The 13,635-nt window shown below is 34.8% G+C and overlaps 1 protein-coding gene across 8 annotated transcripts in view; it reads right to left on the bottom strand.

Moving 5' to 3' along the window:
• Positions 1-13,635, bottom strand: part of ATRX (ATRX, chromatin remodeler) — a 262,193-nt gene that overhangs the window by 191,357 nt on the left and 57,201 nt on the right. For all 8 annotated transcript variants that reach the window (XM_011384940.2, XM_011384947.2, XM_011384944.2 and 5 more), the window contains one exon: positions 7,277-7,389. In XM_011384940.2, the coding sequence (XP_011383242.1) occupies positions 7,277-7,389 (113 nt within the window). The remainder of the gene's footprint in view (positions 1-7,276; positions 7,390-13,635) is intronic.

Genomic DNA, 13,635 nt, shown 5'->3' with positions numbered 1-13,635 from the left:
TTTTGAGTGATAATGACTTGTCAACATAGGTTCATCTATTGTAACAAATCTATTGTCAACATAGGTTCATCTATTGTAACTGTGGTGCGGGACGATAGCACTGGGGGAAGCAGTGCATGTGTGGGGAGGAATATGTAAGGTATCTCTGTACTTTCCACTCACTTTTTCTGTGAACCTAAAACCACTCTAAAATATAAAATCTATTTTTTAAAAACTCTAAAGAAAATGGAACTTCCTCAACTATCTACAAAATACCCATAGGTATCATATTTGATGGTGAAAGACTGAATCCTTTCCCCTTTAAGATAAGGAACAAGACAAGAAAATCCACTACTGCCACTTCTATTCAAAATTGTAATGGAGGCCTTTTGAGCCATGCTTCTCTTGCTCAGGCTCGCTTCCACGTCTGGAAGTGTATTTTCCTTTCTAATAAAGCTTTTCTTTTCTGCAACAACAAAAATAAATAAATAAATAAAAATAAAAATACAAGATTGCAATGGAGATTCTAGCTAGAGCAAGTAGACAAAAGGCATCAAGTTTGAAAGAAGGAAGTAAAACAACAGCTGACCCTTGAACAATACGGGTTTGAACCATACGGGTTTGAATCACATAGGTCCACTTATTTTTTTCAATAAATATACAGTCAGACCTCCATATCCATGGGTTTCACAACTACGGATTTAACCAACCACAGATCAAAGACAGTATTTTCGATCCACGGTTGGGAATCTGCGGATGTGGAGGGCCAACTGCATGCATTGTTCTGTGCCATTTTATATAAGGGACTTGAACACATGAAGAGTTTAGTATCCGCAAGGAGTCCTGGAACTAATCCTCTGCAAATAACGAGAAACGACTATAGTTAAGTTATTTGAGGAGTCAAGTTACACGTGGATTTTTGACTGTGCTGGGCAGGACGGGGTGTCCAGAGCCCTTAATCTCCATGTTGTTCAAGAGTCAACTGTATCTCTTTTTAGAGATGACACTATCATGTATATAGAAATCCTAAGAAATCCACTAAAAAATTATTAGAACAAACAAGTTCACAAAGGTTGAAGGATACAAGAACAACATACAAAAATCAATTGTATTTCTATATACTTGCAATGAATGATCTGAAAGTAAAATTAAGTAAACAATCCACTTACAATAGCATCAAAAAGAATAAAATATTTAGAAACAAATTTAACGAAAGTACAAAACTTATATTCTGAAAACTACGAAACCTCATTGAGATAAAGATCTAAATCAATGGAAAAAATACCCCATGTTTGTGAATCACAAGATTTAACGTTAAGATGGCAATACTCCCCAAAATGATCTACAGATACAGTGCAATTCCTGTCAGAATTCCAGCTGACTTCTTTGTAGAAATTGAAAAGCTCATTCCAAACTTCATATAGAATTAAAAGGGACCCAGAGCCAAAACAAACATCAAAACGAAAAAGAAAATAGGAAGACTCACACTTCACGATTTCAAAACTTACTGTAAAACAACTGTAATCAAGACAGTGTAGTACTGGCGAAAGGATAGACACGTGTATTAGTCAAAAGAATTAAAAGTCCAGAAATAAATCCATATATCTATGGTCAACCAATTTTCAACAAAGATGCCAATGCTACTCAATGTGGAAAGAATAGTCTTTTCAACAAATGGTACTGGCATAACTGTGAATCCACATGCAAAAAAATGAAGTTGGAGCCTTGTGTCACACCACATAAAATTAATTTCAAATGCATCAAAGACCTACGAGTTAAAACTACAAAGCTCTTAGGAGAAAATATAGAGGTAAATCTTTGTGACCTTGGATTTAGTAATGGATTCTTAGTATGATACCAAAAGCAACAAAGAAAATATAAGCAACAAAAGAAAAATCTGATAAACTGAACTTCATCAAAATTAAAATATTTTGCGCTTCAAAGAACACCACCGAGAAAATTAAAGACAACCAACAGAATGGTGTAAAATATTTGTAAATCATGTATCTGACCCAAATGTCCACTGACAGATGAATGATAAACTAAATATAGTATATACAGACAATGGAATCCTATTAAACCTTAAAAAGAAAGGAAAGTTTGAAACATGCTACAATAATGATAAACCTTGAAGGCAATATACTAAGTAAAATAAGCCAAACACAAAAGGACAAATATTGTATGATCGCACTTATATGAGTTTCCTAAAGTAGCCAAATTCATAGAGACAGAATGTAGAATGGTGGTTGCCAAGGGCTGGAGGAAAGGACATTAGGAAGTCATTGTTAAATGGGAACACAGTTTCAGTTGGAGAAGATGAAAAAATTTTAGAAATTTTAGAAATGGAGGATAGATTAGTGACTACCAGGTGTTAGGCAGATTAGATTTGGAGGTAAGGAGCTGAGCATAATTATAAAAGGGCAAGATGAGTAATCTGTATCTTGACTGTTGGAGTGGATACATGATTTAACCACGTTTAATAAAATTGTATACTGTTTAATAAATATATACAACTATAAGTAAAACTGAGGAAATCTGAATCAGACTGGTAGATATCAATAACCTGGTTATGATAATATATTATAGTTTTATAAAATGTTACCATTGTGGGAAACCGGGGAGACTGTACAAGAGCTCTGCATTAGTTGTTACTATTACATGTTAATCTACTAGTATCTCAATAACAATGTCAATTAAAAAAAATCAGAAAACTAGAAATAGAGGGGAACTTCCTCAATTTGATAAAGAGCATTTACAAAATACATATACAGGAACCATCACACTTAATAATGGTGAAAGATTGAATGCTTTCCCACTAAGATCAGAACCACAGAGAGGATCTGTTATCACCACTCTTCTTCAACACAATAATGGAAAATGTAGTAAGGTCTACACAATATAATGAAGCAAGAAAAGGAATTAAAAGGCACACAGGTGAAAAGGACAAAATAAAACTGATCTTATTTGCAAATGACATAAGTAGAAACCTCCAAGGAATATACAAGGTTAAGGAAAAAAAAAGAAGCTTCCTATAGCAAGTCCGCCAAATATAAGGTCAACATAAAAAAAAGATAATTGAATTCCTATATACCTTCAATGAACAACTGGAAACTGAAATTGGAATCTAAAAACAAGAGAATTTAGAAGAGCACCCCAGAAAATGGAAGAACTTAGGAAAAAAACTAACAAAACATATGCAAGATTAGTTATGTGGATTAACTACAAAACACTGGGCCCACTGAGAGTTTCTATTGACTCTTTTTCCCTGAGTATGAGTTAAACATTCTTATTCTTTGCATGTATTTGGTTGATAACTATACAGTTTTACTGAGGAGAGTATCTGAAGATCAAGTGTTCTGCACTTTTTATTTGTTAACGTTTTCTATTCTCAGATTGGAAAATTTCTATTAGTCTATGAGCAAATTCACTGATACTTCTGCTACCTCTAATTTCTGTGAAGTAAAATGATTCGTTATTCAGAAATTATATTTTTCAGTTCTAGAATTTCAAATTTGTTCTTTTTTACAGTTTCTATGTCTGTGCTGAGATTTCCTATTTGTCCATTCATCATAAATATTAATTCTTGTCTGCTCAGTTCAATATTTGAGTCATCTGTGGGTTGGTCTCTATTGATTGCCTTTCCTTTTGAGCATGGGTCACTTCCTCTTTCCTCATCTATGTTTGATACTCAACATTTTGAAAGATCCAGTGATCTTTCATTAGATCTTCTTGTTGTTCCTCCAAAGAGCTGATATTTTTGTTAATAGCAAATAGTTAACTTGGCTGAACTCAAACCCCAAACTGCCTACCCTGTAGTAGAAGCAGCTGAAAGCTTTAATCTGTTCTTTTAGCCCTAACTGGGCTGCCTGGAATCTGGACTGCATCTGAGCAATTCAACTGGAGATATGGTTAGTTTTTGCAGATTTTGGAGCTCTCAATCTGCCGATCTCTTCCAGATGGGATCTCCCACACACACACTCTTTACTAAAGCTGCTATGATTCCCTCTAAATTTCTCAATACCTCATCCAATAAAAATGCAGGTTTCAATCCAAGTCTTAAATGCCACCAATTGAGCTACCAGGCAACTTCCCTAAGGGAAAAAAGGCTTAACAACTGGGAATTCAGCTATTGGTATTTCCTTCTTCCATGTGTTGACTCCCTTTCAGTTTGTGTCGGCTTTTTGTCACTGTCCAGTTCCTTCATATTATTGTTTTCAGTATTGGCCAGTTTATAATTGCTATCTGTGGGAAAAGTCAATTAGTCAAAATGGAGCTACTCTGCCACTAACAGAAGAACACCTCAACTAACTACTAAACAAAGAATTCTGACAATATAAATTAATTCTACAGATAAATAGAACTTAAAACAAATATTTAATGCTAGATAGGTTTCTTTATTGTGATAGTATGGTTAGCGAATTTTAAACTACATGGGTACAATGAGGACTGAGCATAAATTGAGTATATAGGATCCAGGTTTCTTTCTATTGGAGAAAGAAGTTAAAATATAAAAAGAGGAAGATTAGAATGAAGTCTGTGCTATCAAATTAGAATTAAAACTATCAACTCATGAAAATGTAACATATAACTGGCTTTCTCTGTGAAAAGGCCTAAAAGCACAGACATCCTGCTGGCAATGAGCACATCATAAATCCAGATCTTGGTTTCCAAATACTATGTCACACTGAAAGGAATCCGAACTCTTTGGAGAAATAACTTATTCCAGGGCTGGGGAAGGGAAAACGCAATGTAAACATTGAACATCTTGTGAGGGAAGAATGTAAGGATGTGCTCAAGGATGATGAAGTCTTGTGAAAATGTCAGCAGGAGCCATATAGAAGAGGTTCCCACTAACCAAGTCTTGTGAAAATGTCAGCAGGAGCCATATAGAAGAGGTTCCCACTAACCAGTACAACAATTTGAGCACTGAAATAAATTATGATCGCAAGAGAATATTCATGGGGAAAAAAACTCTTCCTTATAGCAACATACCAACTCAAACACAGAAGGAATGATAGATTAGAAAATCACCATTTTGAAAACATTGTAATAAATCATTCAGACAAGAATCATGCACGGATACTGTGTAGGCAGAATTTATATGAATGGCCCCAGGATTTCATGCCCCATAATTCCAAGAACCTGTGAATATAAGGAAATACCACTCCCATGATTGTGCTATGTAAAATGGCACAGTTGACCTTAAAAATGGGAGGTTATCAGAGGGAGGTAAGAGGAAAGTGAACGTAATCTAATCATGTGGGTCCTTAAGAGTAGAAAAACTTCTGCAGCTGGTGATAAAAGGTGGCAGAAGCAGCAAGCAAAAAGGTAAGCCAGGGAGATTCAAGGCATGAGAAAAACTTGATGTGCTGTTTGTTGCTGGCTTTGATGATGGAGAAGAAATGCGAATGGCCCTAAAGAACTGAGAAAGAGAATCCTGGCCAACATTAGCAAGAAGTGGGGAGTGCTCTCAGACCTAAAACCACAAGGAACTGAATTCTGCCAACAACCTGAATGAGCATGGAAATGAATTTTTCCATAGAGCCTCCAGAAAGGAACACACGTAGTCTCATTGAAACTTTAACTTGGCCTCTCCTGACCTACAGAACAGTTATCTAATCAGATAATAAATTTGGGTTGTTTTAAGCTGCAAAGGTTGTGGTAATTTGCCATAGAAAATACATGCTAACTTTTGATAATGAAAAGAATACCTATGTAGTTTCAAAGTAATCTCCAACAAATTACTTATTAGTTACAAAGGAATAAATCATAAGTTTCTAGTACGTTAATATAGCAAAACAACCATAATCAAATAAACTAAGTTAACATAACCAATAAAGGGAATAATTATATCATGTGCCTTATAAAATAATATACTGACAAGAACATAACACCACTTACATAGTAATTCTACCAAAATAAATAACTTGAATCTAAGTATAAGTAACTGGACAAATCAACACTGAGAGAAAGATCACCAAATGTCATGGTTCCAATAAACAGAAAAACTGTTTCAGATTTAAAAAGACTGGAGACAATACAACTATATGCAAAGTGTAATCTTCAACTGGATCATGGACTTGGGAGGGGTAGACTTACCTATAAAAACATTGTTGGGACAATTTGTGAATTAAGAATAGAAACTATGGAGTAGATAGCAAGCATGTATTTAGTTTTATCCACCTATTTACCCTCCCTATTGTTATTCATTGTTTCCAGTGTTTTGGTATTGACATTTCAAATTATTTTCCTTCTGATTTAATAAAATCCTTTAATATTTCCTCTATTTATAGGTCTGCTGACATCAACTTAGCACTTTTTGTCTTTATTCCACCTTCACTATGGAACACACTTTCACTGAACATAAGAGTTCTATGTTGGCAATTATTTTCATTTGGCACTTTAAAGAAATCATTTCCTTGTCATCTAGCTTCTATTGTTCCTGTTGTCAAATGAGCTATCAGTGTTATTGTTCCTTTGAAAACAGTGACTTTTTTCCTCTGGCTGCTTGTAAGATTTTCTCTTGGTTGTTGTTCTTTGGGAGTTCAATTATGATATGCCAAGTTGTGGCTTTCTTTACATTCATCTTACTTGAGATTCACAGACTTTCATGAATCTATGGCTTAATGTCTTTCATCGCTTTTAGAAAATGCTCAACCAATATCGCTTCAATTTGGCTACTAACCTATTCCACCTCTTCTCTCTTTCTAGAACTCTAATTATACATATAGTTTAAATTTTCACTGTGATTTACCTCTCATACTGTTTGTACATCTTGTGTTTGTGTGCATGTGCACATCTGTGTATGTGTGTGTATTCAGCTCTTATATATGTAACTATGCTCGAAATCCTCGAAACAAGTAATTGTAATCATTACAAGATATAGGATACTTTAAAAAAGAAAAAAAGGAAGTAGAGAGGAGGTGTTAAAGTGTTTTTTAATTTAAAAACATAAGCACCAAATCTACTCAGAGAATTTATCAAACAACAAAAAATATAATAATACATGAATTTCTGTACTATTCCCACCTCTTCTAACACTACTTATTTTTCACAGTCAACATTCATCACCCTTCTCTAAAAGACATTTTCATTACACATAAAACCAGAAGCACATCCTTTTCTAAGCACCTAACCATAAAACCTTGTATTTTCATTTATCTATACTAAAATCTCCAATATCAGATAACAGCTAAATACTAGATACACAGGGGCTAATAAAGCCTTAATAGCTGTTCCCTCTCAAAAAAAAAAAACAGAAAATAGACTAGAAGATATTGCACATTCTTCAATTTACCTGTGCTTTGGTTCATCATAAGTCTTGGAGGAGAACTTGTTTCTTCAGAGTCTTCTGATGAATGTGCCAGGAAGTCATGTAGCTTCTGCACCAAGGTATTCAACTTGCTTTCACTATCAAAACAAAATTAAATAATTTCCTTAATTAGCTTGTCATGTATTTAATTAAATATAACATTCTAACAAACTGAAACTGTATCTATATTGTAAGCAGTCTGAAAAAATGTATATACAAAATGAAAATTAAAGGAAATGAATTTTCTTTATTTCTTAGAAGACATGAAAACATGAGTAACACGACCTACCTATACAGTTACCTCGCCTCAAAATATAATTTAAGTATAATGCCGATATTGAGATTTTGCTTTATATCATTTAAAATAATAATTCAGTAATTTATCAAATATATTTACTGATCACTTACTCTCTGTAAGGCTTCAATTTTTCTATTGTTCTATCTTCTACCTGGCACAGAATCACTGAATAAATTACTGACACAAATATAAATAAAACATAGAACAAGACGTAGAAGAGCTCATATTCCTAGGGAAATATTTACGTAACTAAATTATTATAGCATACCCTGTTAAGTTATATAACAAGTGTATCTGAAACTCAACAGGGTTATAAAAAAAACTTTCAAATGCAGAAAATAAACACATATCCATTTCTAAAAAAAGATTTCCTAAACTTACAAGCAAAAGAGAAAACAGATAAAATTGACTTCATCCAAATTCAAAACTTTTCTGTATCAAGAGATGCCATCAAAAAGTGAAGAGACAGAGAGACCGAGCAAAATGGTGAAGGTGACAGGTTTTGTACATCTCTTGCAAACATATCAAAGTTGTGCTGGAAACAGAGCAAACAGTAAGCAGAGTCACCTCGGGTCTAGATGAACAGAAGCCCTACAACTAGGAAAAGAAATAAGAAATCACTCCGCAATGGTAGAAGGCAGGAGGGTGAAGACCCAAGGCTGCCCATCCCCACGCAGCTGAGTGGGACAGAGGCTACAGTAGCTGTAGACACTCCTCTTAAAGGGGCCGTGTCCACAACCGGACTTCCACAGTGACGAACTCACTTGCTGTGAGTCACAGCAACTGGATGGCTGCTCTGGGGGCACTAGGGACTTAAAGGGGGGCACTGAGTTTTCGGAGTGAGAGCCAGAGGAAAGGCTTTCTCTCAAGCAGAGAGAGGTACTGGTGGTATCTATTGCTCCTCTGTTGAGCCCTCCCCACTCCCAGTGTGGGGATGGATGCACTGCTATCATAGTTGAGATGTCATCAAACTAGATAACAGAGTTCACTCCGCCCAGAGGATTCCTACCTCCCTCAACTCGCAGCACGACCCAAGCCATATACAGTTGTGTCCTCGGTGAGTCAGGGCCACTTGCTGAGAAGTGCTAAGACTCACACTGGTGGCAGCTGGCCTCGGTTTATGGCATGGCTTCTTGAGGCAACGACAAGCATCTGTGGATTGCTTGCTGAATCTTAACAGGTGGCCCCGGAGAGACACAGGCTGGGGCTAAAACTGGCCTGCAGCTGAACCCCTCTCAAGACTGTGCCACTGGACATCTACTACATAAATACACACTACTAAAATCAGGAGACTGAGAAGCTTTGCTTAGTACATAGAAACAGATACAGAAAGGCAGCCAAAATGAGAAGACACAGAAGCAGAAACCATACAAGAGAACAGAGATACAGGAAAAATGGAGTCAAGCAATTTAAGAGATGCAGAGTTCAAAACACTGGTTAAAAAGATGCTAGATGAACTTATGGGAAGTATAGATGAATTCAGTGAGAACTTTAACAAAGAGATAAAAAACATAAAAATGGAAATGTAAATTATAAAAAGAAACCAGTCAGAAATGAAGATTATCTGAGATGAAGAGTATATTAGAGGGAATCAACACAGTGAATAAAGAAGAGGGTCGAACCACCAATATAGAGGATGGGGAAGCCAAGAACACTACGCAATCAGAACGGCAAGAAAAAAGAAGTCAAAAATATGACAGCTTAAGGAGGCTATGGGACAAAATTAAATGTAACAACATCCATACCATAGGGGTACCGGAAGGAGAAGAGAGAGAACAAGGAATTGGAAACCTATATGAAGATAATGATTGAAAACTCCCTTAACCTGCTGAATGAAATAGACATACAACCCCAGGAAGCTGAGACAGTCCCAGAAAAGATGAACTCAAAGAGGCCCACACCAAGACACAGCATAATTAAAATGCCAAAGGTTAATAACAAAGAGAGAATCTTAAAAGCAGCAAGAGAAAAGCAGTTAGTTACCTACAAGCGAGCACCAATAAGACTGGCAGCTGATTTCTCAAAAGAAACTCTGCAGGTCAGAAGGACTTGGCAGAAAATATTCAAAGTGATGAAAACCCAGGATCTACAACCAAGAATACTTTATTCAGCAAAACTTTCATTTAGAGTCGAAGGACAGATAAAGAGCTTCCCAGACAAAAATAAGCTAAAGGAATTTATAAATGCCAAGCCACTATTACAGAAAATGTTGGAGGGACTTCTTTAAGAAGAAAAAACATGTATCAAAAACAGGAATAAAGAATGGTAATAAATACATTCCTATCAACAAGTACCTCAAAAGGAGAAGAATTAAGTGCTCCAACCAAAGGACAAGGTGGTTGTATGGAGAAGAAAACAACACCCTTACATATGCTGCCTACAAGAGACTTACTTCAAATTAAAAGACACACACAAACTAAAATGAAGGGGCTGGAAAAAGATATGGACTTGATAGATCTAGAGGGTATTACGCTGAATGAACTAAGTCAGACAGAGAAAGACAAATGCCACATGATTTCACGTACATGCGAATCTAAAGAACAAAGTAAATAATAACATCAACGAGATGGAAACAAACTCATAGATACAGAGAATATTTTCAGGGGTACTAGACAGGAGGAGAATTGGGGGGGATCAGGGAAAAAAGGGCAAAGAGATGAAGAAGTACAAATGGATAGTTAACATAATAGTCATAGAGATATAAAGTGTAGCATAAGGAAAATATTCAACAGTTGTAATAAATATGTAAGCGGGGAGAGGGGTACTAGATTTAGTGGGGTGATCACTTGAGCTCTATTCACTATGCTGTACAACTGAAACTAATATATTATTGTATGTCAACTGTAATTGAAAAAAATCTCATTGAATTGTACACTGTAAATATGAGCAACTGTCTATATTTCAATAAAGCTATAAAAAAAGTATACCTTAAAAAAAAGTGAAGAGACAACCCATACAACTGAAGAAAACTATTTTGAAAACATTTATCTGAAAAGGGTCTTAATAGCTTTTATGATACATATCTTTATAAAGATCGACTAATACAAAGAATTCTTACAATTGCAATAAAAGAATGACCCAATTCAAAAATGAGCAAAGGACTTAGATATACATTTCTCCAAAGAAGATACACAAATGGCCAGTAAGCACATGAGAAATGCCTAAGATTATTATTAGGAAAATGCAAATCAAAACCACAAAAAGATACTATTTTAAACTCATTTGAATGGACATGATAATAACTTTAAAAATAAAAAATAAAGGTTGACAAGGATGTAGGAAAATCAGAAGCCCCATAGACTGCTGGCGGGATAGTCACTGTGAAAATCAGTTTAGTAGTAACTAAAAAAGTTAAATAGAGAGTAGTGACCAAATTACCCAGCAATTCCATGCACACACACACAAAAAGTACATAAATGTTCGTAACAGCAATATTCATAATAGTCAAAATGTAAAAAATACCCAACTGTCCATCAACTGATGAATAAAGAGTAGAATATTACACCCCAATAAAAAGAAATGAAATATTCATCTATGATAAAGCATGGATGCCCCTTGGAAACATGCTAAAGAAGGCAGACACAAAATGTCATACATTGGATGATTCCATTTATATATATGAAATGTCCAGAATAGGGAAATCCATAGAGACAGAAAGTAAATTAGTGGTTGCCAGGGGATGAAGGAAGAGGGGAATTGGGAAGATGTACTTTTTTGGGGGGAGGGGGAGCGATAATGAAAATGTTCCAGAATTAGAAAGTGGTGACAGTAGCATAATATTGTGAATTTACTTAAAAAAAAAAAAACCTGAAAATGTGTACTAAAATGGTTTAAGTGGTGAATTTTATGTGAATTTTACCTTAATAAAAAAGGAAAAGAAGACATTCAAAAATATATTTACATAAAAAATAAAACCTGTGCATACGCCTTCAAAAAATAACCAAAATTTAAAAAGCAAACTAACTTGAAAATAAAGAAATAAAAATCTTTACTAAAAACTACTAAATTCCTAGTAGATAAATGAATAAAAAACAAACTTTTTAAAAGAGAATACAAGTGGATAACAAAACAATTGGGAGAAAAAGTACTCCAACCTCACTAATAACCAACAGAATGCACATTAAAACACTGTAAATCAGGTAATACTTGTGTCAGGCCTTCCTGGGCCAGGCACTACCCCTATTCAAGCAGAGTGCTGGGCCCCAAGGTCAGTGACCCCTCTGCACCATTTTCCTATGTTTTGTCAGGAAGAACCCAAGGTATTTAGAGAAAGAAAAAGTGAGATAACAGACATACTGCAACCAGAGATCTTGTTTTCTTTTGGTGGAGAGCACTGTTTTACAAATTTTTGAAACAAACTTGCCTTTAGAATAAAGATACCAAGAAGGTAGGTAGGACTTCTACTTTTTACTTTAAAACTTTCCTTTGGAAAAAGAGTCAAAAATACAAGATAAGAAATTACAAAAAAACTCGGTGTCCTTAACCTTAAATTAGAAAATGAAAATAGAGGAAAAGATGCTACATGTCAACCCACAGCTCACAAAATTCCTTGTAACCAAAATGTTAAAATAAGAATGAATGATGTCATTCTACATCTTGTACCATTAATACATTACCAAGGAGCAAAAAGTTGTTCTTTAGAAATGAAAGGAGTACAGCAAACCAGCAGAATGACAACTATTCCACTCATTCCTAGAACTCACAACAATACAACACAAACCAAGCTTAGCTATCACATGAATTCACACTGTAGCTTTCCAACGTCATAAATATGGATAAATCAGTGCAACCCATTACTACTACCAACACGCAAAAAAGTAAAAACAATATAATCACTATAACATTTTTCTTCTGTGAAGTAGAGCACTTTGAGGCATAAATATATTTGTGTTATACTACAGTTTATGAGACCAGGTTGAAGCCAATGGTGAAAAAAAATTCGATACTTAAAAATTTTGCCCATTTACTTGAAAAATCTCTGAAGGTATATTTGATTTTTGGGAATAGCCAAATGTCATTTAGAGTCAAATATGGTGAATCATGAAAGATTATCAAGTTGGGTAAAATCGGTTTTTGCCAAAATCTGAAGTATTCCTGAATATTTATTTTCTTGCATGACTTCTAAATTGGTTACAAAAGGAGAGTTCTCAAAATGTCTTCTGGAAGGACATCATCATTGCTATCAGTATGGCCTCCCAGAATGACTACTTTGAAGGGAAAGACTCATTTGCGTATAAAAGCTCTATGTCAGTTGCAAACCCACCTCATTTCTAGAGTAGAACTTTAGAGATGGTACTTGGAATTATTTAATTCTTATTTATGGAAATAGTATTTTAAACATGCCAAATCAATTCTATAAAAGGCAGCACTTATTAATCCTTTTGCAAACTGAAGAATCTTTTCCTAAAGCAAAACTACATACATTTACTTATCAATTTTACAACTGTGAACTACTAAAAGTTATTTTTTTAATCCAGACACAGTTGTCACTGTCTCCCACTACCAAAATGTAAAGATGACTCGACCAGTACTATAGATTATTCAATTCTAGGTTCTAGGTAGAAGTCCTTAAAATGATCTTTTAAGAGTACTTAAAAATCTCCACTGAAGAATGTGCTCTGCATTCATGCTCAAAGCCACACAATCACAACATGGGCCTGATGAAGATGAACTGTGATCTCTGATCTGCCTATCTGCAAGTGGACCCCAAAAAGTCCTAAATTCCTAACGTAAGCAAGCTAATCATATCATGAATGATTAGGATTTGAATCCTAATGTTGGCATTTTTAACTATGGGCTATGTTCTTTCTCTTGAGTGTTTTATGGCTTTATGTTTTGTTTTGTTTTGTTTTTTTTCCAGGAGGAATTGTGCAGTTCTAAAAATTAGATTTTCACCTCTTTTACACTATTATTTTGGAGAATTATATGGATAGAGGAAGTAGCCTTTTTTTAATTAAACTTTTCATTTTAATATAATTGCAGATTCACAGTGAAGTTGTAGAAATATCCTGTGTATCTGTTACCCTGTTTCCCATAAAGAAAACAT

The sequence above is a fragment of the Pteropus vampyrus genome, unplaced genomic scaffold, assembly GCF_000151845.1.
Source record: "Pteropus vampyrus isolate Shadow unplaced genomic scaffold, Pvam_2.0 Scaffold635, whole genome shotgun sequence".
Classification (NCBI taxonomy): domain Eukaryota; kingdom Metazoa; phylum Chordata; class Mammalia; order Chiroptera; family Pteropodidae; genus Pteropus; species Pteropus vampyrus.
The sequence above is the reverse complement of the archived record's forward strand: the minus strand, read 5'-3'. Positions and strand labels throughout refer to the sequence as shown.